Source organism: Dromiciops gliroides, chromosome 1 (genome assembly GCF_019393635.1).
Source record: "Dromiciops gliroides isolate mDroGli1 chromosome 1, mDroGli1.pri, whole genome shotgun sequence".
Lineage (NCBI taxonomy): Eukaryota > Metazoa > Chordata > Mammalia > Microbiotheria > Microbiotheriidae > Dromiciops > Dromiciops gliroides.
In genome coordinates this window covers 64,768,651-64,793,634 of record NC_057861.1, presented here as the reverse complement: position 1 = coordinate 64,793,634, position 24,984 = coordinate 64,768,651, and the positions used below count along the sequence as shown (strand labels likewise).

General features: G+C 48.0%; 2 protein-coding genes across 2 annotated transcripts; both read right to left on the bottom strand.

Moving 5' to 3' along the window:
• Positions 1–1,032: 1,032 nt before the first annotated feature.
• On the bottom strand, positions 1,033–11,920 carry YJU2 (YJU2 splicing factor homolog). The gene is made up of 8 exons (XM_043982635.1): positions 11,745–11,920; positions 10,487–10,587; positions 9,788–9,932; positions 6,378–6,512; positions 5,820–6,001; positions 3,680–3,800; positions 2,657–2,816; positions 1,033–1,957 (listed from the first exon to the last, which is right to left on the bottom strand). The coding sequence occupies exons 1-8, from the start codon at positions 11,766–11,768 to the stop codon at positions 1,857–1,859; spliced, it is 969 nt and encodes a 322-aa protein (XP_043838570.1). The 5' UTR covers positions 11,769–11,920; the 3' UTR covers positions 1,033–1,856.
• A 4,404-nt stretch (positions 11,921–16,324) lies between these two features.
• On the bottom strand, positions 16,325–20,668 carry EBI3 (Epstein-Barr virus induced 3). Its single transcript, XM_043977121.1, has 5 exons — positions 20,563–20,668; positions 18,732–18,867; positions 17,215–17,393; positions 16,839–16,996; positions 16,325–16,474 (listed from the first exon to the last, which is right to left on the bottom strand). The coding sequence occupies exons 1-5, from the start codon at positions 20,666–20,668 to the stop codon at positions 16,325–16,327; spliced, it is 729 nt and encodes a 242-aa protein (XP_043833056.1).
• Positions 20,669–24,984: the final 4,316 nt, after the last annotated feature.

Below are 24,984 nucleotides of genomic sequence, written 5' to 3'. Positions count from 1 at the left end.
TGTGTGACCCTGGGCAAGTCACTTAACCCCCATTGCCCTGCAAAAACAAAACAAAACAAACAAAAAAAAGAAATTAGTGAACTGAGGCTGAGAAACTACGTAGACTTCTCTAAGGCCAGACAACTAGTAGATAGCCAAGCCAGGTTTGCAGGGCCCATCTCCTCGATCCACAGAGCCGCACTGATTCTGAGTCTGGCTATGCAGGCCACCCTGCTGTCCTAGGAGGCAGGGAAGACCATTCTTCAGTGGAATAGGGAAATATGTGTGTGGGGATAGGACTGGGAGGCCCAACCAAGGAAGGGATGAGACAGGGCAGGCCCCACCCTGATGCCATTTCCCTTGTCGTGCCAAATCAAGTCTTTCATCTAAGGCTTCTCACATCCCAGCTGTTAGCAATGTCCCCTTGCATGCAAAGTACACATGGAGAACATCAACTGCAGCCCTCTGATGGATGAGGCTAGACTACTGTGCCGAGTCCTGCTGTGAAAGAACAAGGACCCCACTGAGAAGAGGGGGGAGACCACTCACCATTCACCAGTTCATTCACCCTACAGGGTGGCTGGCTGAGTGTAGGATGGCAGAGCTACCAGCTGAGTTAATGGGGTTGGAAGGCAGCTCCACCAGAACCTCCTGCCACAGGGGCCTGGGGGGAGGTTTCAGGGCTTCTGGTAAACTGCCTGGATGTACACACCCCATTCCTTCCCATTATCAGAGCCTTTAATGGCTGGGAGAGACCTTGGAGATCATCCAATAAAACCATCTCGTTTTCTAGTTAAGGAGACACAGACAAGTGATTTGCTTGAGGTCAATAGTCTCTCAGTGGCAGAGATGGCACCAGAATCTAGGTCTCCTTGCTCCCAGGCCAGAGGATAAGGACTGAATAGGACAGAAGCACAGAAGCCCAGACAAGGACCTCTGTACATCTTCTCCATTGCCCACCAGAACAGTAATCCCCTGTAACACAGCCAAACAAGCAGTCATGGCCCCACCCGATGCTGCCTCCCAGAGATTTAAGGCTCAGGCTCAGCATAATCAGGAGTCCATTTGGTTTCCTTTATTTGGTTTAAGATAATGACTTATAGGCCTGGGGGTCCGGTGACAGGGATGGGGAGAGAATGGGGAGGGGAAAGAAGGGGGACCGGACCTCGGAGTTGGCTGATCTGGCCAGTGGCGGCACTATTGGTGTTGGAATCTGCCTGTTGTGATAGAGCATCCTCTATCCCAGAATTCAATTCCCAAAGGGCCAAGTGCCATCAGATAATCTTGGTGTGGGGTTAGGGGGAAGGCAAATCTGCCACATGTGCTAAGCTAGCACTAGGCACTGATGAAAAGTGCCATTCTGTGTGGCATATGAGGAATGCCACACCAGCAACAGAGAGAAATTAATTCCACCCTATCAGGGAGAAAAAGGCCCTCAAGTTCCAAGGATGGCAGGAGGTACCCCCCCATCCCCCCCAGTGATTCTGCTCTGGCTGCCTGGGCTTGCCCAGCACGAGGGGCAGAGGTCCAAAGGAAGCAGGGTGGAGTCTCGGTATCTTCTGCAGGGCTATCCCTGCTCTTATGGGAGGATCAGGCTAGGAAGGGATGGCAGATCTTCAGGTGCCACTCCCTAAAGAGGGAAGAGTGCTACAACACTGATTCCTCCTGAGGACTACGGGCTGGGAGAGGAGAGGAGAAGTCAGTTCCTGGGCAGAGGCTCTGGCCGTGTTGCTCCCGCCCCAATCCTCCTCTTCACATCGCTGGGGCTCAGTTAACAAAGAAATAAACCCACTCCAGCCTGGCTCCATGGTCAGGCCTCACGGGGAGGGGCCTAAAGGGTCTGGGGCCTCCCTCCCTCCAGGGGAGGGGCTGCTGTTTCAGCTGCTGTTGCTGCTATCTTCACTGTCCGAGTACGCCCCCAGCTGGCTCAGGGATGAGGCAGTGGGTATCCTGGGCGAAGAATCAGTCTGCGGCATGCCTGCAAAGACAAGCTGGGGTCAGCTTTGTTGAGCCTCCCCCACTCTGGGACCCCCGGGCTTCACAAAGTCCTGGTGCAGCAGAGCAGGACATTAGAAAAATCTAAATGCCTCCTACCTCCCGTCCACCCCTCCCCTTTCGGATTTAGCTTCTCAGTAATAAGATCACATTCATCTCCGTACAAAGGGAACCGAGAATCAGAAACAAAGCTATTCTCTGCACCTGTGTGGGTGCCCTTTGCCCCCTAGTGGTGGCCTGAAAGATGCTGCTTCCCTTTTTCCCCAGCAAACAGGACGCAGACAATTGTATGAAATTCAAAGAACAGACCTTAGAGACTGTCCAGACCTGGGGTTCACAGATTTTTCAGGGGGTCTTCCGTGAACTTGTATATGGAAAAAGTTTATATCTTTATTTGCCCTAACCACTACATGAAATTTAGCATTTCCTTCAATTACATAAGAACATTCTGAGAAGGGGTACCTACCGTAGGCGTCACTGGACATATTCCAAAGGGATCCAGGACACAACAAGAGTTAAGAGCCCCTGATTTGGACCAAATCCCTCATTGTACAGACAAGTAAACTGAGGCCCTAAAGGTCACAAAGGCAGGAAGCAGCAGAGCAGGCTCTGACCCCAGACAGTCCTCGGGCTCTGCCTCCCAACTACGCCAAGGGACCCTTAGGAGGCTGGAGTCCATTACCTGTGCCCGGGGAGGGCAAGACCACGTGCCCATTGCTGCTGCTGGGCCTTGGGGCAGCGGCCTTCTTGGCCACAACCAGGCCTGCCAGCTTTGACTTGCTGCCCAGTGCACCCACACTCCGTTCCCAGCTCTCCACTCTCTGCTTTTTTAGCTGTGGGACCTGAGGGGAGAGAGGAGGGCCGTGAGGCCATCTGTTCTCAACAGTCATTCTGAGCAAGACACAAGAGTTACCCTTTCATTTGGAATGAATTGGCACCCAAGGCTCTCACAGGGCCTTTGCATACTTTAAAGTGCAACATAAATGCTAGCAAGGATTACAACAGGCCATTCTTTCTGAGCATTGCTTCCAGCCCATGGGGAGTCCAGGCTATCAGCCCTTTCAGGCTCAGTTTTCAATGACTCCATACCCAGAGGGCAGAGGGGGGCAACTTCTCCCAAAACACTTTCTGTGCAAGGCCAGATACCCAGGAAGCATGTTCCTCAACCTTCCAGGATGGAAGCAGGTGGGAGGCCTGGCAGAGGAAAAAGAGCTGGAGAGACCAGCAGCTAAACCATAGGGACACCAGGTCTAGGAGACTCTCAAACAAAATGTCAGCTGGAAGGGTCTGGGGAGCACTGTGGGAGGAGGGGAGAAGTAAGAGGAAGGGGAATGGCTCTCCCCGCCCCAGCCTGCCTGGTGTCTGTAGTTCTCCATAGCCTGGCCCCTTCCTGCCTGTTCAGTCTCCTGACACACTCCTCCCCTCCATGCCCCCTATGGGCCAGCTGTATCAGCCTGGCTATTCTTCCTTGTCTTTGTATCTCCAATGGTCAACATTGTGCATGGAATGCCATAGGTGCTTAATAAATGTTTGCTGATTGATTGATAGCTAGGCTGGTTTGCTCCTCTGGCTAGTGGCCAAGCCCACAGCTCAAATTCCTTACTGGTCCTGTCTCAAGGATGAAATCACGCCCCCTTTCCAGAACACCCACCCACAGTCACAATATTGACCTGGTGGTGGGGCAGGGAGGTGACCCTGGACTTGCCTCCTCTAAGATGGCAGTAGGGTTGGCCCGAATGGGCATCTGGGAAGCTGTGAGGACGGGCTCTTCATCAGAGTCAGAGTCTTCGATCAGCCGCCTTCTCCGGGCCTGCTCCATCATGGCCCTGTGGGACAGACAACTGTATGCGAAGGCCACGTGGCTGCTTCTTAGGGGTCACAGCTGTGACTTCCCAGGCAGCCTCCAGCTAGTCATCACCCATGGAGAGTGCTGCTTCTCTCCCCCAACGACCCCCAAAGCTACTGCCCTTCAGTCTCCTGGAGGCAGTGGCTCCATCACCATTACGCTTCCCAAGGTGTGGCTTCCTAACACCTCTTACTCCCCTTGGCACTTTCTGGCTTCAGAAGCAGAAGTGGTGCCAACCCTACCGGAATAAGGATGGAGGGTGGAGAGTCTGCAAGGGGGGCCGCCCTAGAGGCTGGAACCTGAGCCGGGCTTCCTGGTCATTTTCATTTTATAAACTTATCAGAATCCTACGGGGTGTGAGGGTCTGGGGAGAAGAAAGAGGGTGAAGGAGGAAGCACTCATCTGATATCTGTTCTTCCCAACCCTCATAAGGCATCGAGTTTCATCTTCATGGAGACGAGGAAACTAAGCTCTAGGATCACCATGGACTACTGATACAGCCTGATTTCAAAGAGTTTAGATAAAGAAGAGGTATAATCCCATGGCCTAAGGATTCTACAGGCTAAGTTCACTCAAGAGGATTAGGAGGCTCTCAAGAATAAACACAAATTATCTCAATGAAGAAGAAAAGAGGAAACTGTCTAAAGAGTGATGTGCGCGCATCAAGAATTCAGATTTTTAAAAAATATACAGAGGGGGCAGCTAGATGGCACAGTGGATAGAGCAACTGCCCTGAATTCAGGAGATCCTGAGTTCAAATCTGACCTCAGACACATGATACTTACTAGCTGTGTGACGACCGGGCAAGTCACTTGGCCCTCACTGACCCACTCAAAAAAAAATATACAGAAAACGGAGGAAAGGGTAAGTAAATGAATATGAATACAAAAAAGTGCTGTGGCACCATAAAAATGTCCGGAACATTAAAGCTCAGAATGAGCTGAGGCTTGCAATGAATACAAACACTAAAAACAACAAAAATCAACTTTTTAGCTACTTGGTGGCAAAAAGAAAATTAAAGGAGACAACCCCTGCTCAGATGGGATAATAACAGAATGGATCCCTTAAAGGACATTTACAGGGGCAGCTAGGTGGCGCAGTGGATAGAGCACCGGCCCTGGAGTCAGGAGTACCTGAGTTCAAATCCGGCCTCAGACACTTAACACTTACTAGCTGTGTGACCCTGGGCAAGTCACTTAACCCCGATTGCCTCACTAAAAAAACAAACAAACAAACAAAGGACATTTACAGCTTACTGAATGTATGTGAGCCACATCCTCCCTGAGTGCCCTCTGGCCACCTCCTGATCCCCCAAGTCTCTCCGGAGTTGGATGGTTCCTCTTCCTGTCTTCCTGCCCCCACACCCATCCTAATCAAAGTGACAGCTTTGCCTCTACCCCTGTGCTAACAACTCTCTACTTGCAAAGGCTAAGATCCTCTAGGGTTCCCAGGGTCACCTCTATCCTAGACCTCTTGTGTGGTCAGGCCCTCATCCCTAACATAAGCAATCTCTCATGGAAAACTGGAACCTCAGAGTTAGCAAGGACCTTAGCAGTCACCTAGCAACCTGAGCAGGAATCACAGTGTAGTGAAGAGTAATGAACCTGGAAAAAGGGAGACCTAGATTTAAGTCTTCTTACACCTACTAGCTGTGTAACCATGGGCAAGGCACTTAAGCATTCTTCGCTTCAGTTTCTTTATCTGTAAAATGGGCATAATAGCACTTAATACTATCTACATCTTGGCCTTGGTAAGAAATGCACTTTGTAAACCTTAAAATATTACAGGAATGTGAACAAGCAGCTTTCTTACAACATTCCTCACAAAAGGACATCAAGCCTCTGATTTAAGTCCTCTAATTGAGGTTTCTATTTCCTCCCAGGGCAGCCCCCCATTCCCCCCATCCCTTTCTTCTAGCCCCCCACAGGTTGTCAATATCCTTCCCAAAATGTCCCCCCCCCCATGAAAACAATCCTCATTTTGTTGTTGCTCAGCTTACTCCATCTCCCTTTGGTCCTCCTCCTGCTCTCGATGGCGCTTCTCCTCCTCGGACACTCGGTGCTGCTGTAACATTGCTTCAAAGTCCACGTTAGCCTGGCGCTGGTTGAGCTCCTTGAGCTCCTGCAGGTTCTCCAGGACCTCCATCTCCAGCTTGGAGTCCTTGGTCCGATTCTCCAGCACCTGGTAGGGGGAACCACAGCAACAAGACTCAGCACCGGCTGGGCGTTTGGTGAGCCTCAGTTTCTCATCTGTAAAGTTGGGATGGTAATGCCTGCATCACCTACATCACCATGTTGTGGTGTGGACCAAATGCAATATTGTATGTGGCTGTGTCTTGTCTTCTCAACTACCCAGGCCTCAGAGCCCTTCGTATCGTAGCTCTCCCTGATGATGGACTTAAGAGTCAGGAGAGACCCAGGTTGGAATCCTTCCTATGACACTTGATGGCTATATCACCTTGGGCAAGTCTTTAAACACCTTTGAGCTTCAGTTTCCTCATTTATAAAATTCACAAAAAGATACAAGGAAGTGTGAGGTCTTATTATTATGATCTTACCTTCATAGGGTTATTTAATTCTTCATCTTCTCTTTCCTTCTGTACCCTTTTCTCTTCCTCTTCAAGGAGTTTCTCAGCCTGGAAGTTCCGAGTGGCTCCGTGCTCCATGGTATAATCTGTGTTCTCAGGGTCTGTCTGGGGGTAAAGAAGTTAGTTTTATATGAATCCTGGCCATGAATCAAAAATGGTCTGGCTTAGAAACTGCTATAAAATAACTGTCAAAAGAAAGAGAAGAAGCCACAAGAAAACCCAACTGGTCAGTGTGGGCAACAGCCAAGGTAGCTGCCTGGGACCTCTCCCAGTGAGGCTGATAGCCAGGAACTTTTCCATTTCCAAAAAAGTTAGGGGAGAAGAAGACATAGATAATGAGGCAAACAGTGATCTCAGGACATGCCTGCTTGCATCTGATCACACAGCTTCCTCATTTCATGAGACAGCAGTGGGAATACTGGACATGGAGCCAAAGGGCCCAGGCTCTCATATTTCTTTGCTAGGAAACTCGGAAAGTTACAACTTCTCTCAGCTTCAGTTTTCTCATCTGACTTGTGTGCACTGAGCTCACAGACTCATTGTAAAAGAAAACACTTTATGTACTGTATACAAAGTAACAGCAATATTGAAAGATGATCAGCTGTGAATGACAGCTATTCTCAGCAATACAATGATCCAAGACAACTCTGAAGGACTTATGAAAAATGTGATCCATCTCCAGAGAAAGAACTGATGGTGTCTTGAATACAGATTGAAGCCTATTTTTTTAGTTTCTTTTTCTTAAGTTTTTTTTTGTCTGTTTTCTTTCACAACCCGACCAATACAGAAATGTCTTGCATGACTACACATGTATAACTTATGTTGAATTGCTTGTGTTCATAAGGGGGGTGGGGGGTTGGGGAGGGACGGAGGAAAAGAACTTTTTAAAATGGATGTTAAAAATTGTTTTTACATGTAATGGGGGAAAAAGTAAAATAAAATTCTGAAAAAAGAAATGAAAAAGAAAAAAAAGAAAACACTTTACAAACCTTAAAATACCATAGGAGTACAAATAATTATCAGTAACGATAAATTCCATGATGGCAGTAAGTGTCTCATAGACCCTTGCATTTCCCAGTTTGTGGCCCTGGCACCTGCAAATAGTAGGTGCTCAATAAGTATTTGATGAAGGGGCAGCTAGGTAGTACAGTGGATAAAGCACTGGCCCTGGATTCAGGAGGACCTGAGTTCAAATCAGACCTCTGACACTTGACATATACTAGTTGTGTGACCCTGGGCAAGTCACTTAACCCTCATTGCCCCGGGGGGAAAAAAGCATCCAAAAACAAAACAGCTACATGTTCTAAGATTTTTAGTGCAGCATTTTGTTATTTTTAAAAGCTGGAAACGACCTAAACATCTAAGAACAGGAAAACCTCCGCTGAGGAAGAGAACATTGTCTTTCATTCCTGTCCTGGCTTCACTGACACCTCTATACACCCTTTCCCCACCCCACACCCCTCTTGCTCAGCTCCCTCTTCTGTGCTGTCTTGCCTCTCCTTGAGGGCAGGGACTGTCTGTCTTTTTGCTTGGATTTTTATCCCCAGAGCTAAGCATAATGCCTGGTACATAGTAAACACTTAATAGATGCTTGTTAACTTGACTAGACTTGAATAGTTAATTAACTGTGGCACAACAGAATGATGGAATTCAAGAAACACACAAGAATGAGGAACATAAAGGAATCTGGAGAGTCAATTAGTCAGTAGACATTTACTCAGTCAGCCAACCAATTAACATTTATTAAGGGCCTACTATGTGCAAGGCACCAAGTACTTACTATATGTCAAGCACTAAGGGATAGAAGGATATAAAGGCAAAACAATAGTATCTGCCTTCAAGATGTATATGGGGAAGACAACAAGAAAATAACTAAGTATCTACAACACAGAGACAGAGTGGATGGAAGGTGGTTTCAGAAGAGGAGGCACTACTAGTTGGGGGTGAGAATGGAGGCTGAGAAAGGCACCCTGTAGAAGGTGGGATGTGAGCTGAGACTTGAAGGAAGCCAGAGAAACCAAGAGTAGGAGGTGAGGAGCAGGGCATTCCAGGCATGGGGAACAGCCAGCACAGACGAAGAGATGGAGATAAAGGGTCATGTTCAAGGAGATGCGAGGAGGCCAGGCGACTGCACTGTCGAGGGTACCCAGGGGGGTAAAGCCTAAGTCTGTAAGGACGGGAAGGGCCAGGATATGAAGAGTTTTAAATGCCAGACAGAAGAGTTTATATTTGATCCTGGAAGTAATAAGGAACCACTGGAGATCACTGAGCTGGGAGGAGGGAAGGAGGCAGGGTTACACGATCGACCTACACACATCAGTGGCTATTTTATCCTCAGCTCCCAATGTAGACACTGACATCAGCTATTCCAGGATGCTGGAGTCTTAGGGCCCCCATGGGAAGTTCAGACCTTCCACCTTTTTGAAGTTTACAAGGTCATCTTCTAATTGGGGGAGAAGAAAGAGGGGCTCTCCTCCCTCTACCTCCCCCATTCCTCAAAATGATCTCCTCTAAAGGATTTGGCTGGAGCCAGACAGGCACTAAAGCTGGGTTCTAAACCAGCTTGCTCTTTTATACACAATTCACAGATAACAACTGAGTTTCTTCAGCCAATCCCAGTATACTTCCTGTAAAGCAGCACTCATTTCATCCAAAGGCTGAAAGCATTCTACTCCTGCTAGAACTTGGATAACTAGATTGTTCATACTGAGTTAATGCCCTTGACTGATTCAATAAAGGTGTTCTCACCTGACAGAAATATCAGAATTAAGAGTATTTTTATTAGTCGCTTTAGAGGGGTAAAACAATTGATTGTTTCAAACACCCCCCCTTACATCTCCTTCCTCCCTGCCCCCCTACAAAGTTTACCATTTTCTGTCTTTAGCAAATGTACTGAACTATGTTTAATGAAGTCCAGAATCTAAAATCTAGCGACCTGAGGAAGTTATTCATTATTCTTTTTAAATGCTTTCCCCAGTGGCTTGTCCTTGGAAAAAGTGTATGTAGCACAGTACCTAACCAAATTTGGTAGCTAGAATTCTTTCAAAGTTCCAAATGCACAGTGATACAATTTAGCAAACAAATAACACTTTTACAAAGTTCTAACACCTCTCTTAGAAAGACCTTTATGAAATAATAGAACGAAACTAGAACAGAACCAAAAGAATTAGCTACATAGTAACTCTGTACAAGAGGAAAAGTGAATGAGAATAAATGACTAAGAATCTTGACATAACCAGAGGGAATAAATGAAAAAAGTGTTATGCTAATTTGTGCACTGACTGAGATTATTCAATTTACTGTAAACAGTAACTAAAGAAGTTTAGTTGTTCATAATATTCAATGTTAAATTTCTAATAAAATATTTTATAGTATCTTACTTTGAAGGTGATTTCAGCTAGACACCGGGTACACTTGATATAGAAACGAAAAATTGGAAGTCCAAGATATAGTTCATTCTGCACAGTCTCCTTCCGGGCATTAAATTTCTTGCCTTTATAAATATACTCGCCACATGTCTTACATCTGGAAGGAGAAAAAGGAGGGGGTGGGGAATGACTTTCCAAGTCAGTTATAAAACACCTCTACATGATGGGAAATATACTGTCTTCCCTACCTCCTCCATGACAAACTGGCCCAGACCAATTCCATGCTGGGAGAATGCATTCCTATTGAAATACAGTTATCAAAATATTTTTAAAAAACAAATCCACAGGGCAGCTAGGTGGCACAGTAGATAGAACACCAGCCCTGGATTCCAGGAGGACCTGAGTTCAAATCCAACCTCAGACACTTACTAGCTATGTGACCCTGGGCAAGTCACTGAACCCCAACTGCCTAACCCTAACCCCCACCCCCCAAAAACCCACAGACTCCAGATGATGAAGTCTCTTTCTGAGGATCTCTGGGACTCCATATACAACATGTGTCTGATTCCCCCATATTAACCTCTTCGGGCTTTAAAAGCCAGAGATGGCTAAGTGGGATTCCTTAAGCCCAGCTGTAAACACTTTTCTGTATATGGCCAGGAAGCGATTCCACTGAGAAGACAGATTATACCATAGAGCACATATTCTCACCTCATGTTGAATGGGGCCATCAGTCTCACCACATATTGCCGATCTTTGGGCAGCTTGAGTTTAGGGATTTTTGATGGATCAAAATCTGGTGGATAGTATTTCTGTGGGGAAGAAAAAGACAGGTAATGATCACAAAGAAGGCTAGTTTTGACCCCCATTCTCAAGCTAAGGAATACAATGGGAAGAAGGCAAAAAAAAAAAAAAAGAGTCCCATGGAGGTGTATCTATGGCATTATAGGAGGAAGGCCTCACGGAAGGGGTATTTATAGGGTGGTGAGGATCATAGAGAAAGACCAGTCAAGGAGCTATATCATGAGGACTGGGAGGCAGGGCAGTCTTGGGATAGGGCATAGGGAAAGAAAGGGAAAAGGGGGTTGGGGGTGGCCGTGAGAAGGTAGAGAAGAGCTTCAAGGGAAAAAAGCCAAGAGATGATGGAACCAAAGAATTTATTGGTGGAAGAAGCCTTAAAGGCCATCTAGTCCAATCTTTCATTTTATAGACTAGGAGAATGAAAACTAAAGGAAGGACACTGGGGAGTCCAGTGCGGGGGGGGGGGGGGGGAGAACGGGGACGTAGAGGAATTCTGAAGGCGGCTAGCATATAGGTGAGAAAAATTAAGAAACCTGGGACCCATGACCATCCCAGGAACTTTCCTGGGCCGGGGAGGAAGAGAGAAGAACACGGAATGCTCTTTGGAAAAGAGCAAACTCCCCCCACCCCACCCCCAGTCCCCAAAGATTGCAGTTATTGGGGTTGGGGGAGACACAGGGGAAGGCCGAAGGTGTGACCAGGAAAAATATGAACACCGTGGCAAGATTAAAGAATGCAACTGATCCAATAAACCTTCCCTTGGAAAGTGTGGCCTTACCAGTTGACGCCACTTTGGGGATGAGTGATAACATCTCCTTGTTGAGTGTGTGACCCATCCCGAAGTCGGTGTCAACCTTTGAGTTGGTCCACCCTTTCCCAAAGCAAAGACTGACCAGACAACTCCCGGCCCACGAGGAGGAGCAGCCCTTCCCCCCAACCGCCCACCCCTATCCACAGTGGGATACCTGAGGATAGCCAGCCCCGCGCCCCACGGAGGAAGCCTTGGGGAGACCGGCTCCTTGAGCGTGGGGCCTCAGGTCCCATCACTTAAGAGAGTAGGAACTTGGGGAGCCCCACTATGGAGAGGAGCCACGCGAAGCCTAGCCTAGGGAAAAGAAAGGTCAGCGACCCGGGGTCTTGGGGCCCTCGCCACCCGCGCTTTACTCACGTTTAAGACTTTTCTCTCAGACATCTTGGCGACACTTCACTAACTCCACTCCGCAGTCACCAATTCACCAACCGCTCCCGGCACTGGCCCTGCGCAGCGGCTCTCCCGACCAGCACAGTACACTTCCGAGACCTACCGACTGGACCCACCGCACTCATTGGTCGAGGGTGAGATGACCCACCTCCTTCTCTGTGACGTATACCGCCGTTTCCCCCCTCCCCCTCCCGCTCTTTACGTATGGTTCGTCTCCTTAAGGGGTCCGTCGGCGCCCCGGCCCCACCGTTGCGAAGGTTCCTTGGACACGGAGAAGATCCCCTCCCCGGAGCCACGAGCGAGAACCTTTTAAAACCCGGGGACCGGGGAGGGAAGGAGAAGAAGAGAGGCCCGGGGCCTCTGCACTGGCTCGCGCTGGCCAATAGCGCTTTCTTGCTTAATTTATACGTATGCGTGTGTGCACTCCACCATTCATTTGTTTACATTTCCTTTTGGGTGGACTCCCCAAGCTCCACGTGGGCAATTTGAGGAAAGAATCAGGGGCTGTAAATCAGAAGACCTGGGTTCAAGTGAGGCGCGAACTCTCTATGCGGCTGACTTTGGACAAGTTCATTTCCCCTCCCTGGGCCTGGTTAAATTTAGGATCCCACAAGTCTCTTCCAGCTCTGACAGTCTAGGTCATATGATGCTTCTCTCTCTCTTTTCCTCCCTTTCTTTCCCCGTCTCCTCTCCCTCCCGACCCCTACAAGGAAGATATCAATTTGTGGCCCAGCAGAGCAAGGATAAATAGCTGTCATATTCATAGGGCTGAAGATGTAACCTGGGGGAGGAGTCAGCAGTCAGTTAGTCAGTCAACAAGCATTTAATTAAGGCTTACTCCTGGGGGCAGCTAGGTGGCGCAGTGGATAAAGCACCAGCCCTGGATTGAGGAGGACCTGAGTTTAAATGCGACCTCAGACATTTGACACTTACTAGTTGTGTTACCCTGGGCAAGTTATTGCCCCCCCACCCCCCCAAAAAAAGAAAGAAAAAGAAAGGCTTACTCCTTGGTTCCAGGTGCTGGGGATACAACAAAAGGAAAAACAAAAATTCAAAACAAAACTTCAAGAAGGTCAGGGTCTAATGGGGGAGACAACACACAAACTTTATTTGCAAGAGATAAACAATATAAATAGAGGTTATCTCCAGGGAAGGCGCTGGCTTCTGGAGGAGAGGGAGGGGGGATTGGGAGACGACCTCTTGCAGAAGCAGATGAGCTGAGTCTTGAAAGAAGCCAGGAGGTCTGGTGAGGAGAGAGAAAATTCTAGGCAAGGGGGAGGATCGGTGAAAAGATGGGGTGTCAGAAGGTGGAATATTGTGTGCAAGGTGGGAAGAGGCCATTTGGTGAAGGGCTCTAAAAACCAAACAAAGGATTGCATATTTTATTCTGGAGTTAATAGGGAGACAAATTTATTGAGTAAGGGGATGGTGGTCAAACCTGTGTCTTCAGAAGATCGATTTGATGACCTAGGGGGTTGCAGGATTTGAAGCAGGGAGACCAAGCAGCTAGCTTATCTAATAGTCTAGCTGTGAGGTGATGAAGACTTGGACTGGGGTGCTAGCAGTGTTAGAGGGGAAAAGGAAGTGTATATGAGAGAGATTATGAAGATAGAAACTGCATGACTTGGAAAGTGATTGGATTTTGGGGATGAGAGAGTGAGGAGTTGAGGATAACATCTATTTTGTGAACTTGGGTGACTGGGAGAGTAGTGGTATTCTCTACAGTAAAGGAAAAGTTAGGAAAAGGGGTGGGTTTGGGGGAAAAGGTTATGAACTCTCCTTTGGACATATTGATTTTAAGATATCTACAGTACATCCACTTGTATGATGTCCAATAGGCAGCTGGAGATTCTAGACTGGAGGTCAGGGAAGAGGTTAGGGATCAATAAATAGATAGTTGAATGATGAGCTTTGAAGCCAGACTGCAGAAAGTTTAGAAGAGAGGAAGAGAAGAGGAAGTAGAAGCATCAATTGTGGAGGGGTTTCCTCACAAGAAATGGAGAAGAGATATTGAAAAATAGCTATTAGAGAAGAGATAGAGGACAATAGTTATCTAGAATAGTTGGATCAAATGAGGGTTGTTGTTTTTTAAAAGGATAAGGGAGGGGGCAGCTGGGTGGCGCAGTGGATAAAGCACTGGCCCTGAATTCAGGAGGACCTGAGTTCAAATCCGGCCTCAGACACTTAACACTTACTAGCTGTGTGACCCTGGGCAAGTCACTTAACCCCCATTGCCCTGCCAAAAAAAAAAAAGAAAAAAAAAGGATAAGGGAGACATGGGTATGTCTGTAGACAGTAAGGAAGCAGATATTGATGATTAGTAAGAGAGTAAGAGGGGAAATCTTCTGGAGAAGATAAGAAGGAATGGGATCAAGGGTACATGTAGAAGGGTTTGCCTTGGCAGGGGAAAAGGCCACCTCTTCACGTAAGACAGGGGTGAAGGAAGAATTGGTGAGTGAAAGACATTTGAGTGATGTAAGATGGAGAGGGAAGGAGAGGGAGATCTCAGCAAATGACCTCAGTTTTGTCCATGAGGTCCTTAGCTGACAGAGTATGAGGGAAGGGGTGTCATGGGAGACTTGAGAAGGGATGAAAAGGTTTGGAATGGCCACTGTGGTGAGTGGGAGCATGTGCCAGGTAGGGAAAGGATTCACTTACTGCAGTGGGGCCCCTGCTTAAGATTATGTAACATAGATTTGTAGTGGACCTAGTCAGTACAATTTAAAAAAAAAAATTGGGGGGGGGGGAATGAGGGTTAAGTGACTTGTCTAGGGTCACACAGCTAGTTAAGTGTCAAGTGTCTGAGGCCAGATTTGAACTCAGGTCCTCCTGAATCCAGGGCCAGTGCTTTATCCACTGCGCCACCTAGCTGCCCCTAGTCAGTACAGTTTTGAGATTTCCCCCTACCACCTGTGTCCAAACAGAGGCAGCATATAGTGGGAGTAACATAAAGGTGGAGTTGACAATAAGCTATGGGGCACGGGATTGGAAAGAAACTGACAATGTAGAGTTGAAGTGGTTTAGCAAGGAGTCAAGATGGGGAAGGGAGCAGAGTGTAATCAGGGTGATGTCTTAGGGAAAAAACAAAACTGAGGGGTGTAGGAAATGGAGATCATGGTGAGAGTGGAGACCAGAGTTAAAGTCATAAAGCAGAGGGAAAGAGAGATGATAAAAGATTATAATCAGTTATGGAATTTCAGAGTTCATGAAATAAAGGTGTGAGCATCTCTGTGTGTAGTGGAGGTGTCATGACGGAAGAGGTCATCACAAATGAGTAGGCTGATGGATAGGGAAGCTGGGGTATTGCAGGGAGTATAATAGAAGGATCAAGGGGGCTATAATGAAGTCCTCTCAGTGTAAGGACAGGAGTTGGGGATGTCAAGCAGACGAAACTGGCCTCTCACCTGTGGATGGACAGAGGAGGCTAGAGACAGGAGAATCAGGAAGTTTAATTTCAAAGTGAGGGAAACAGCTTGCAAGCAAGGAGGGGCTATAGACACATGTGCCAGGGCCCCCGCCCCTAGTGGGGGAACCTGCTTTAGTGTGGCCAAACCTTGATTTATATACTTGTGGCTAGACAAAGAGTCAAACAGTGTAGCATAGCAATAGTGGTGAGGCACAACAACGACAGCAACAGGGAGGCAAGGTTTTCTGGTGACAAAAGGTCTGCTAATAACAAGGCTACATGTCTGAAACCAGCGAATCAGGGGAGTTTGTGTGAAATGAAACCAATAGCAGAAAGGGTACCATGTATGTCATCAGAAGGGAAGCAGATCTCGATGAGTGCCAGAAGATGGAGAGAATGAGACATGAAAAGGTTTAAGATGATGGCAAATTTCTTGGCCATGGAGAAGGAATTCCAGAGAGTGTGGCAGAAGACGAGCGTGCAGCTGGAATCAGACATTTGGGAGACAGAGGGGAGGAGGATGGGAGTGAGGGAGCAGGCTGTGGGGTTCAGATGAAGAGAGTGTTACAGGTTGGGAATCTGCTAACCATTGAGGAAGGCATCCACAAAGAGCATCAGTGGTTAGAGAAAAGTCCTTTGAGGAATGGAGGAGATTAGACTGTTCAAAGCTTTTTTTTTTTTTTTTAAGTGAGGCAATTGGGGTTAAGTGACTTGCCCAGGGTCACACAGCTAGTGAGTATTAAGTGTCTGAGGCAGAATTTGAACCCAGGTACTCCTGACTCTAGGGCCGGTGCTTTAACCACTGCACCATCTAGCTGCCCCTCAAGGCTTTTTCTAAAGGTCCAATCTTCAGGTGGTACCATTGTGTCCTGTGAGGCCCAAGGAGGCCCAGCTCCCAACGGGCAAGACTAGGCAAAGGCACAGCCTGTGGAATATTAAAAGGAAGCGGGAGCTGACTATTTGGGGGGGGGGGTCTGATCCAAATGGTGCTTACAGAGCCCTGGGGAAGGCCTGGCTGGGTGGCCTGGAGCCTGAGATGACCAGGCTCTGCCAGGAGGCCTGGGGCTGCTTTGTCAGGTTCCAGTCTCCAGGGCATTGGCTCATGTGAGAGGCTGAGAGTATGGGGATGCCTCAGGCCAGATCACTTGCTCCCAGGGGTGGTGGTCACCACAGTGCTCCAAGTGCTTAGTTCCCCATAGTCCATAAAGTCACCGGCTGCAACCTGCACTTGGTATTGGGTCCTGGGGCGTAGGCCTTGCAGGATGAAGGATGTTTCCTCAATTGGCCCCACCTGAGAGCAAAATGTGGGTGGTCAGTGCCCAGGGAGAGGCCCCATGTGGAGGTAAGCATTGGAGGTATGGATGTAGGAAAGCTTGCTGAGCAGAGCCTGGAACTAGGACTCAGGACAGTTGGGTCCGGCTGTGTGAGCCTGAGTAAAGTCTCTCAGCATCTCTGCACTTCAGTGCCTCTCTCCGTGGGATAAGTGGCTGGGCTATGTCGTCTCTAACAGGGCCCTTCTGGCCCGGACATTCTAGACTCCTATAGCATCCAGCCAGGAAGCTCTGCTCTCTGGGCCACCCTTTGACCATCCTCACCAGCCCTCTGAGATACTCGACTACAACTGGCCCCTGCTCTTGTCCCAGTCAAGGCCTTACCTGTCGGAATTGGGTGGCCCCCTGTCGCTGGTAACGGATCAGGTACTTGAGTGGGAAATAGTGGGGGAGGGGCCAAGAGTGGGGGGGCTCCCACTGTACCCGGAGTTGCTTGCCAGGGACAGGACTCACACTCATAGCTTCTGGTGGGTCAGGTTTAACTGCCAGACATAGATACATTGGTTATGGGGTGAAAAGCTCCCAGGGCATCATTATTTCTCATGGTGACCCAGTACCACCCTTTAGGGACCTTCCCCCCAAGCTCTTTCCTTTGTCCCAGAGCTAGACCCTGGGTATCTGATATTCTGCTGGGCACCCCTTCCCCATACCCAGCTCTGACTTCCTAATACATTGTTTGGAATTCCCAGGTTGGACTCACTTATATGCTCCGCAATGAAGGGGACCAGCCTACTTCTGGCTCCTTGTCGAGTGATAACTGTGATGTTGAGTATGTAGGGGGTCATGGAGAACATCTGAATGTCAGGGATGACACAGCTCCTGGCCTTAGGGGAGGGCTGGAGGCAGGGATGTGTCTCCCCTTGGGTGATCATCCCTAACCTGACAAGGAGAGACAAGATTCCAATCTCAGTAACCCCCTCACCTTGTTCCTGATTCAGGGGCATCCCCCAGTCTGCACTGGAAGGGAGGGACCACAAAGCTTATGTTATCCCCCACAGCCCTCCCCCTCCCCCAGGCTAGGGGTCATATTTTTGTTTTGTTTTGTTTTGTTTTGGTGAGGCAATTGGAGTTAAGTGACTTGCCTAGGGTCACACAGCTAGTAAATGTTAAGTGTCTGAGGCCGGATTTGAACTCAGGACTTCCTGACTCCAGGGGCAGTGCTCTATCCACTGCGCCATCTACCTGCCCCTAGGGGTCATATTTTAAGATGGACTTGGGATGGTGTGTGCTGTGGGAAGAATCCTTTGCTGTGAGTCAAGAGATCTAGGTTTAAGTCCCAACTCTGCCACCAACTCTCCTTGTGATCCTGGGGCATCTTTAGCACCTACTGTGTGCCAGGCAGCATGCTAACTGCTTTATTAATATTAGAGCATTTGATTCTCATATCCCTATGATGTGGGTGCTCTTCTTATTCCCATTTTACAGTTCAAGCAGATAAACATTAAAGGGACTTGCCCAAGGCCACAAAGGGTCTGAGGACAGATTTGGACTAAGGTCTTCCTGACTCCAGGCCCAGTGCTCTACCCACTGTGCCACCTAGCTGACTTCCTCCTACTTTGGTCTCATCTGCCTCTTCTGAAAGGGGAGGCTTGAGCCCATAATCTCTAAGGACTTTTCCAACTCTCTGTGATTGACAGTGCCTCCAGAGAAGAATGGGCAGGCCTTGTGAGGAGCCACTGAAGAGAGACTGGAAGAGAGAACAACTTGGGGGAAGGAGGAGGGGAGGGGAGAGGAGGGAAGGCCTGTCATGCAGAAGAGAAGGCAGACTTGTTCTTCCTTGGCTCCAGAGGGCAGAACCAGGAACAACTGAGGAGACAAAGGTGGCGTGCTCCAGGGAGCTAGATTTAATATAAGGAAGAACTTGGTAGTGATCACAGGTGACCCACAAGGGAATGGACCACCCATATGGAGAGTGAGCTTCCTCTTGCTAGAAGTGTTCAGCCCGGGGCAAGATACCTTCCTCTAAGGGACATTTTTTTTTTTAGTGAGGCAATTGGGGTTAAGTGACTTGCCCAGGGTCACACAGCTAGTAAGTATTAAGTGTCTGAGGCTGGATTTGAACTCAGGTACTCCTGACTCCAGGCCCGGTGCTCTATCCACTGCGCCACCTAGCTGCCCCGCTAAGGGACATTTTTGTGGGAGAATTGGAATGCATTCCCTCTGATGTCCCATCCAGCTCCCCAGCTTCTACATTTGTAGAATTCTGTGACCTCTGACCTGTAGGTGGCAATAAAGGAAGCCTGCAGGCCCAGCTCAGGATCTGTCTCTGTCTCTCTGTCTGTGGTCCAGGAACAGTCGATGGCCTCGGGATACCTCACGGCCCAGCACTGCACAGAGAGGAAGCTTGGGGACTCTGAGGAATGAGAGAGAAAGTCAGGGGGAGAACAGGGCTCTCCATGATGTCACCCCCTCTTCTAGCCAGACTAGACCCCTTGCTGGGGATCAACATCAACCCCAGTATCCTGTCTCAGGCCACTATACCTTGGAACAGGCTGGTGCCCACCTGGGGAAAGTAGCCCTTCCTCACATCATTCCTTAGGCTCCTTAGCATCTTTCAGAGCTCAGCTCATGTGGCATCTCCTGCTTTCCTGATCTCTTAGTTATTAATATCCTCTCCCTCCTCAAGTGATCACAGATCCTTACCCTGGATCCCTCTAGGGAGGACACGTTTAACCTTCCTTGTATCAAGTGCCCCTTGAAAGCCTGGTGAAACCCTTCTTAGAATCACGTTCTTAAAGGCATAAAATACAATTGTAGGATCACAAAGGAAACAGTTTTCATGGCATTTACCTCTCCTGGGCTTCCTTCTCCCTGTCTGTATCCTCCCCAGGCTCCTTTGCTGGATCCATCTCCTAGTAGAGTCCTCTAGCCAGGTTGTCTGCCATGGCTCTACCCTGAGCCCTTTTTTCTTTCTTTCTTTCTTTTGTTTTTTGGTGAGGCAATTGGAGTTAAGTGACTTGCTCAGGGTCACACAGCTAGTAAGTGTTAAGTGTCTGAGGCTGGATTTGAACTCAGGTCCTCCTGACTTCAGGGCCAGTGCTCTATCCACTGTGCCACCTAGCTGTCCCTGGGCCCTTTTTTCTTTCTCCCTCTTTTTATTTTACTTTTAACTCCCATGGATTTAATTATCCTCTCTGTACAGATGAGTCTCATGTTTGTCCAGCCTTAATGTCTGTCATGACCTCCAGTCTCTAATCTCCAGCTGCTTACTGAACATCTTAAACTGGATATCTTATAGACATATTAAACTCAACGTGTCCAAAATTGAACTCGTTCTCTTTCTCCCCAAACCCTCCCCTCTTTCTAGCTTCTTTATTACTGTAAAGGAAACTACCATCCAACCGGCATCCCTGCTCACAACTAGGTGGTCTCTCTCTCTTACATTCTGTGTCCAACTGGCAGCTACGTTCTGTTGTTTCTACCTTTATAACATCTGTATTTGCCCCTCCCCTCTCTCCTCTGACACTGCCATCGCGTGCTGTGGGCCCCCATCACCTCACAATAGCAATAGCCTCCTGGCTGGTCTTCCTGCCTCATGTCTTTCCCTCCTCTAACCCATCCTCCATTCAGCTGTCTAACTGATCTTCCCAAACTATAGGTCTGGCCATGTCATTGCATTATTGAATGAGTTCGAGTGGCTCCCTATCACCTCCAGGATCAAATAGGCGATCCTCTGAGTTGGGCATTCTCAGGCCTTCCTTTCCCTTTTCTAGCCTTCTCACACCTAACTCCTTTCCAGGCACTCTTCAGTTCAGCAACACTAACTTTCTTGCTGTGTATAAAAGAATGTGCAGTGGAGGTAGGTGGGAGGAGGGGAAAGAGGGAGGACAGAAACCCAGCCTTGCTCTCCTTGACTTCATGGCCTAGCTCAGCCTTGCTTTAAGATATAAAGACTGGGCGGCAAGGATAGGTTGGGACATGGGTTCCCTGAAGTCTATCCTATCTCCTGCTCTGACCTCTTCCATTCTCTACCCATTAAAGAGGGCCTCTCTTCTGCAGGCCATGTTCTACAGACTACCTCTGAGAGCCTCCCACTTGCCCCATGTACCTTCCACTTTTGTCCAGACTCTTTGGTGTCCATAGGAGGCCCAGCTGAGAGCCATGGCCAGCCTCCAGGTTATGGCACGGATGGACCAGGTGGCAGGGGATCCCATAGGCCTAGAGTTGCTATCAGAGCCCAAGAGAGAGCAGTAGAGTAGGTTCTGACTGTCCACTTAGCAGCTGCCTTAGACTGTCTCTAAGTATACCTAAGAAACTCCTACTTCTCCAAAATCCCCAGACCATACCCCTCTGGGAAACCCTTCTTCCTGTCCCTCTTGCCTTTCACTTTCCAAAGGGTGTCAGAAATAGCTCATCTGGTTGACCTCAGGGCATGTGGCTTCACTGTGGGCTAAGGGCACAAGAAGAGAGACTAGAATTGGGAACCATCCATTTGCCTGTCAGTCTGTTTCTCTCCAGCTCCTCAGGCTCTCAATAGTGGCCCCTGGGTGTTCCGGGTGGCTAAGGGCCAGGACAATGAAGATCAGAGACCTCTGCTTTCTTGCCCCACCAGGAGAGTCTGAGAAGAGGTAGATTCCAGCTCCCTTAGGGGAATCCAGGAAACCATGGAAAACGAGAATGAATCCTTGAACAGACTGTGGACCTTAGAAATCATACAGTCCCTCACCCACATTCTATAGATATAGAAACCAAAACCCAGAGAAGATAAGGGACTTGCCTAGGGTCACAAGGAGAAGCAATATGATGTCTTCCAAAGAACACTCTCTTCAGAGGGAGGAGCCAGGTTTCCAGTTCCAGTTTTGCCACTTACTGGCCCGGACCTTAGGGAAGTCACTTAGAATATTTTTAGCAGTAAGAAAAGCTGGTATCTAGTGTCTGAGGGGTTCACCTTCCAGACTTCATTCTGTCTATTGACTAGAGCCATTTGAAATGACCAGGTCCTCTCCCCACTGACTCAGGAGCTCTAGGGCCTGTGGACTCCAGTATAGCAGTAAGGGAGACCAAGAGCAGGCTGATCTCTCACTGACTCATTTTGCTTCCTCTGGGAAACATCTGGGCCCAGGCTGGAGGTTGAGTAAAGAAGAGGGCTGAGAATCCTCGAAGATGAGAGCTGGAAGGGACTTTAGTCCCAGCTCAGTCCTCTCCCCCTTCTAAGTATAGTCCCACAACTCAATCATAGTTGAAACCAACAAAACTAAAATAGGCAGACACGCAGATACACCCAGAGAGAACCCTGTACAAATGAGCACATCACTTCCCTCACTTCCTTAACAGGGAAGAGCCAAGAAAAACCCCTGGGGTTTTCAGGGCAGTTGCCAACTGTGCCCAAAGGCTGGGGAGCCGGACTCCTTAGCTCCCCACTAACCTGGTCCCAGGCAGATCTGAGTCAGGAAGTCTCATGGACAAGGTGGTTACAAACTGAAGGCTATCAGAGAGGAATATGGGCCCTGGAACACAGCACGGAAGGAACCTCTGATAGAGTAACACCATTGGTATCTCCATCTTTACCACCCTGTCCCTATGCCAGTTTGGGAATTATTGGCATTTCTACCATCACCAGACCTATCCACGTGGAGAAGAAATCCCTTCTGTCAGTTCAGGGTTTCTTTTATTTCCATCTAAAAATTTTAAGTTTTCTTTTATAAAGGTCTCATGGGTCCTGGCATGTTAAGGTCCAAATATTTAATATATTTTTTCAGTACCAGTTGTGGTATTTCTAACAATTTCTTCTGGTTTCTGTTAAGGTTGATAATTATAACAACATGATTGTGTTTGATCCTCATAATGCTGTGAAGTTGATGTTATTATCAAACCCATTTTATAGATGAGGAAACAGTCTGGGAGAGGTGAAGTGACTTGCCTAGAGTCACAAAGAGATCAAGTGATTGGGCAGGATTCAAACTGAGGTCTTCCTGACTCTGACTGCATTGCCTCCCCCCCCCCCCATCCACTGTAACACCTAGCTGCAAGACAAAATAAGAAATGCAGATGACTTTTGTGTTTTTATCTATCAACAGATAAATCAAGTAATTACTGCCTTAATTGCTTTGCCTTGGGTTTCCTAGCATGTGCAAATAGAAATATTTTAACTGCTTTATTTCTTCTTCAGTATTTAAAGATTCTGGAATTTCTTTGGGGGGGGGGCAGGGCAATGAGGGTTAAATGACTTGCCCAGGGTCACAAAGCTAGTAAGTTTCTAAGGTTAGATTTGAACTCAGGTCTTCTGACTCTTAAGTTCTTTATGTCAGCTAATACCCTAGTGTACCTGTGATCTCCTCAGTTTGGATGTTTCTTTCACTGATGCATATTACAATTCTTTGGATATCCTAGGGATGGCATCACAGCACAAGCTGTTCCTGTCAGCGCCTGCCCTTATCACATGACTAACCTCATCGTCAGTAAGCATTTATTAAGCACCTCTTAAGTGTCAAGCACCATACTGCTAAGTACTGGGAGATACAAAGAAAGGCCAAAATAGTCCCTTGCTTTGAAGGAGCTCATACATACAGAAGAACTTGGAAATCTTCCCAGAGGAAAGGCACTAACTTTAAGCACTAGGAAAGGCTCCTTATAAAGGTGGGATTTGGGCTAAGACAGGGAAGCCAGGAGGCAGAAACAAGGGGATGGGTGAGAATTTTGGGCATAGGAAAGAGCCAGGGAAATGCATGGAATGAGGAGACAGAACTTCGAGGAGGCCTGTCTCACTGGATCAAAGAGCACCTGGGAGGGAATGAGATGACTGGGATTGTAGCAGGGGTCTGGTGATGGAGGGTTTTGAATGCCAAACAGGGTGGCATATTTGGTCCTGGAGGTGATAAGGAGCCACTAGAACTCACCACATGGGGGTCAGCGGCAGGATTGACGTGTTTGTTGCTTTTTAATTTAGTCATACCCGACTCTTCACGTCCCCATTTGGGGTTTTCTTGGCAAAGATACTAGAGTGGTTTGCCATTTCCTTCTTCAGGTCATTTTACAGGTGAGGAAACTGAGGCAAGCAGGGTTAAGTGATTTGTACAGGGTCACACAGCTAGATTTGAACTCATCGTCCTTACTCTAGGCCCTGTGCTCCACCTAGCTGCCCTTTTTTATCCAAAAAAAAAAGTCAAGCCTGTGCTTTAGGAAGCTAAGTCAGGGGAGACTCAAGGCAGGGAAACCAAGTGGCAGGCTGCTGCAATACTCCAGGTGTAAGGTGATGAGGCCAGGGCTAGTGTGGTATCAGGGTCAGAGGGGAGAAGGGGGCGGAGACAAGAGTCTTAGAATTGGGTGACTGCCAGGATGGTGGTTCCCTTAACAGTGACAGGGAAGTTGGGAAGAGGGGAGAGTTTGGGGGAAAGAGAATGAGCTCAGTTTCATGCATTTCTCAGATGACATCATTTACTCCTTTTCTTCTTGTAAGTTCCTTACTCTATGTTGCTGCCCGCTCACACCCAGCCCCAGGCCCCTCCCACACCCTCTGGGTGATGCTTCTTTTGGGTTCCTCAGGCAGCTGTCTTCTGTGTCTCAGCCATCTACCACCAAGGCACAAAGTGGAGGTTAAAGAGCTGGCTGCGCCTTTCAAGGAGCTTGGCTACTTTAAAGACTTGGCCCCTTTTTCCTGCTTAACCTCAAGCCTATTTCACTGTCCATTTGAACTGTCTCTTCCAGATCTACGTCCCCAAGGACAATCTCTACCAGTTTCATGTCATACTCTGCAAAATTACCTGTTATAAGAATCATCTAAGAATATCATTATCCTGAGTTACTAGAGGGCCTTTGAGAATGGCTATCACCCCCAAATTCCCTGTCCTGTAGCCATCCTGGTAATAAGACACTCTTAACTTATTCAGCCTAATCTTCGGCCCATCACTGGGCCTTCAAGCCTTTCCAGCTTAGGAAGACCAGCCTTGCTGTAACAGCAACGTCCATGGGGGCAGCTAGATGGTTCAGTGGATAGAGCACCGGCCCTGGAGTCAGGAGGACCCGAGTTTAAATCCGGCCTCAGACACTTAACACTTACTACCTGTGTGACCCTGGGCAAGTCACTTAACCCTAATTGCCTCACTAAAAAACAAACAAAAAAACCCAGCAACGTCCATATGTCAAGCTAGTACTGATATAACACTTTTAGGTTTGCAAAGCTCTTTTCACGTTAATCTCATTTGATTTTCACAATAATCCTGTGAAGTAGGTGCTATTCTTATCCTCATTTTACAGATGAGGAAGCCAAGGCAGAAAAAGGTGAAGTGACTCATCCAGGGTCACACAGCTAGTAATTGTCGAAGGGTAGGGTTTGAACTTGGGTCTTCATGACTTTAAGTCCAACACTCCATCCACCCTATTGGGACCCTTTAAAAACCTCTTCATTGTCAGTACCTATTTCTTTAATTGATTTTTCCTGCCTTATCTAGAGTTGAAGGAGTCATGGGAGGAAAGGGGGTGGTGTAAGAGGAGAAGGCATGAATGAATGGTGGTCTGCCTTCTGAGAGAGAAT

What these genes read in the sequence shown, in the direction of transcription:
- YJU2 (XM_043982635.1), bottom strand. Translation starts at nt 11,768, where the DNA reads ATGTCTGAGAGAAAAGTCTTAAAC. An exon ending in CTGAGAGAAAAGTCTTAAAC is followed by an intron (nt 10,588 to 11,744) that starts GTGAGTAAAGCG and finishes TCTTCCCCACAG; the next exon opens with AAATACTATCCACCAGATTT. An exon ending in CTTGCCCTCCCCGGGCACAG is followed by an intron (nt 1,958 to 2,656) that starts GTAATGGACTCC and finishes TTGTCTTTGCAG; the next exon opens with GCATGCCGCAGACTGATTCT.
- EBI3 (XM_043977121.1), bottom strand. Translation starts at nt 20,668, where the DNA reads ATGGGATCCCCTGCCACCTGGTCCATCCGTGCCATAACCTGGAGGCTG. An exon ending in TCCTTTATTGCCACCTACAG is followed by an intron (nt 17,394 to 18,731) that starts GTCAGAGGTCAC and finishes TCTCCTTGTCAG; the next exon opens with GTTAGGGATGATCACCCAAG. An exon ending in GGGCCACCCAATTCCGACAG is followed by an intron (nt 16,475 to 16,838) that starts GTAAGGCCTTGA and finishes TTTTGCTCTCAG; the next exon opens with GTGGGGCCAATTGAGGAAAC.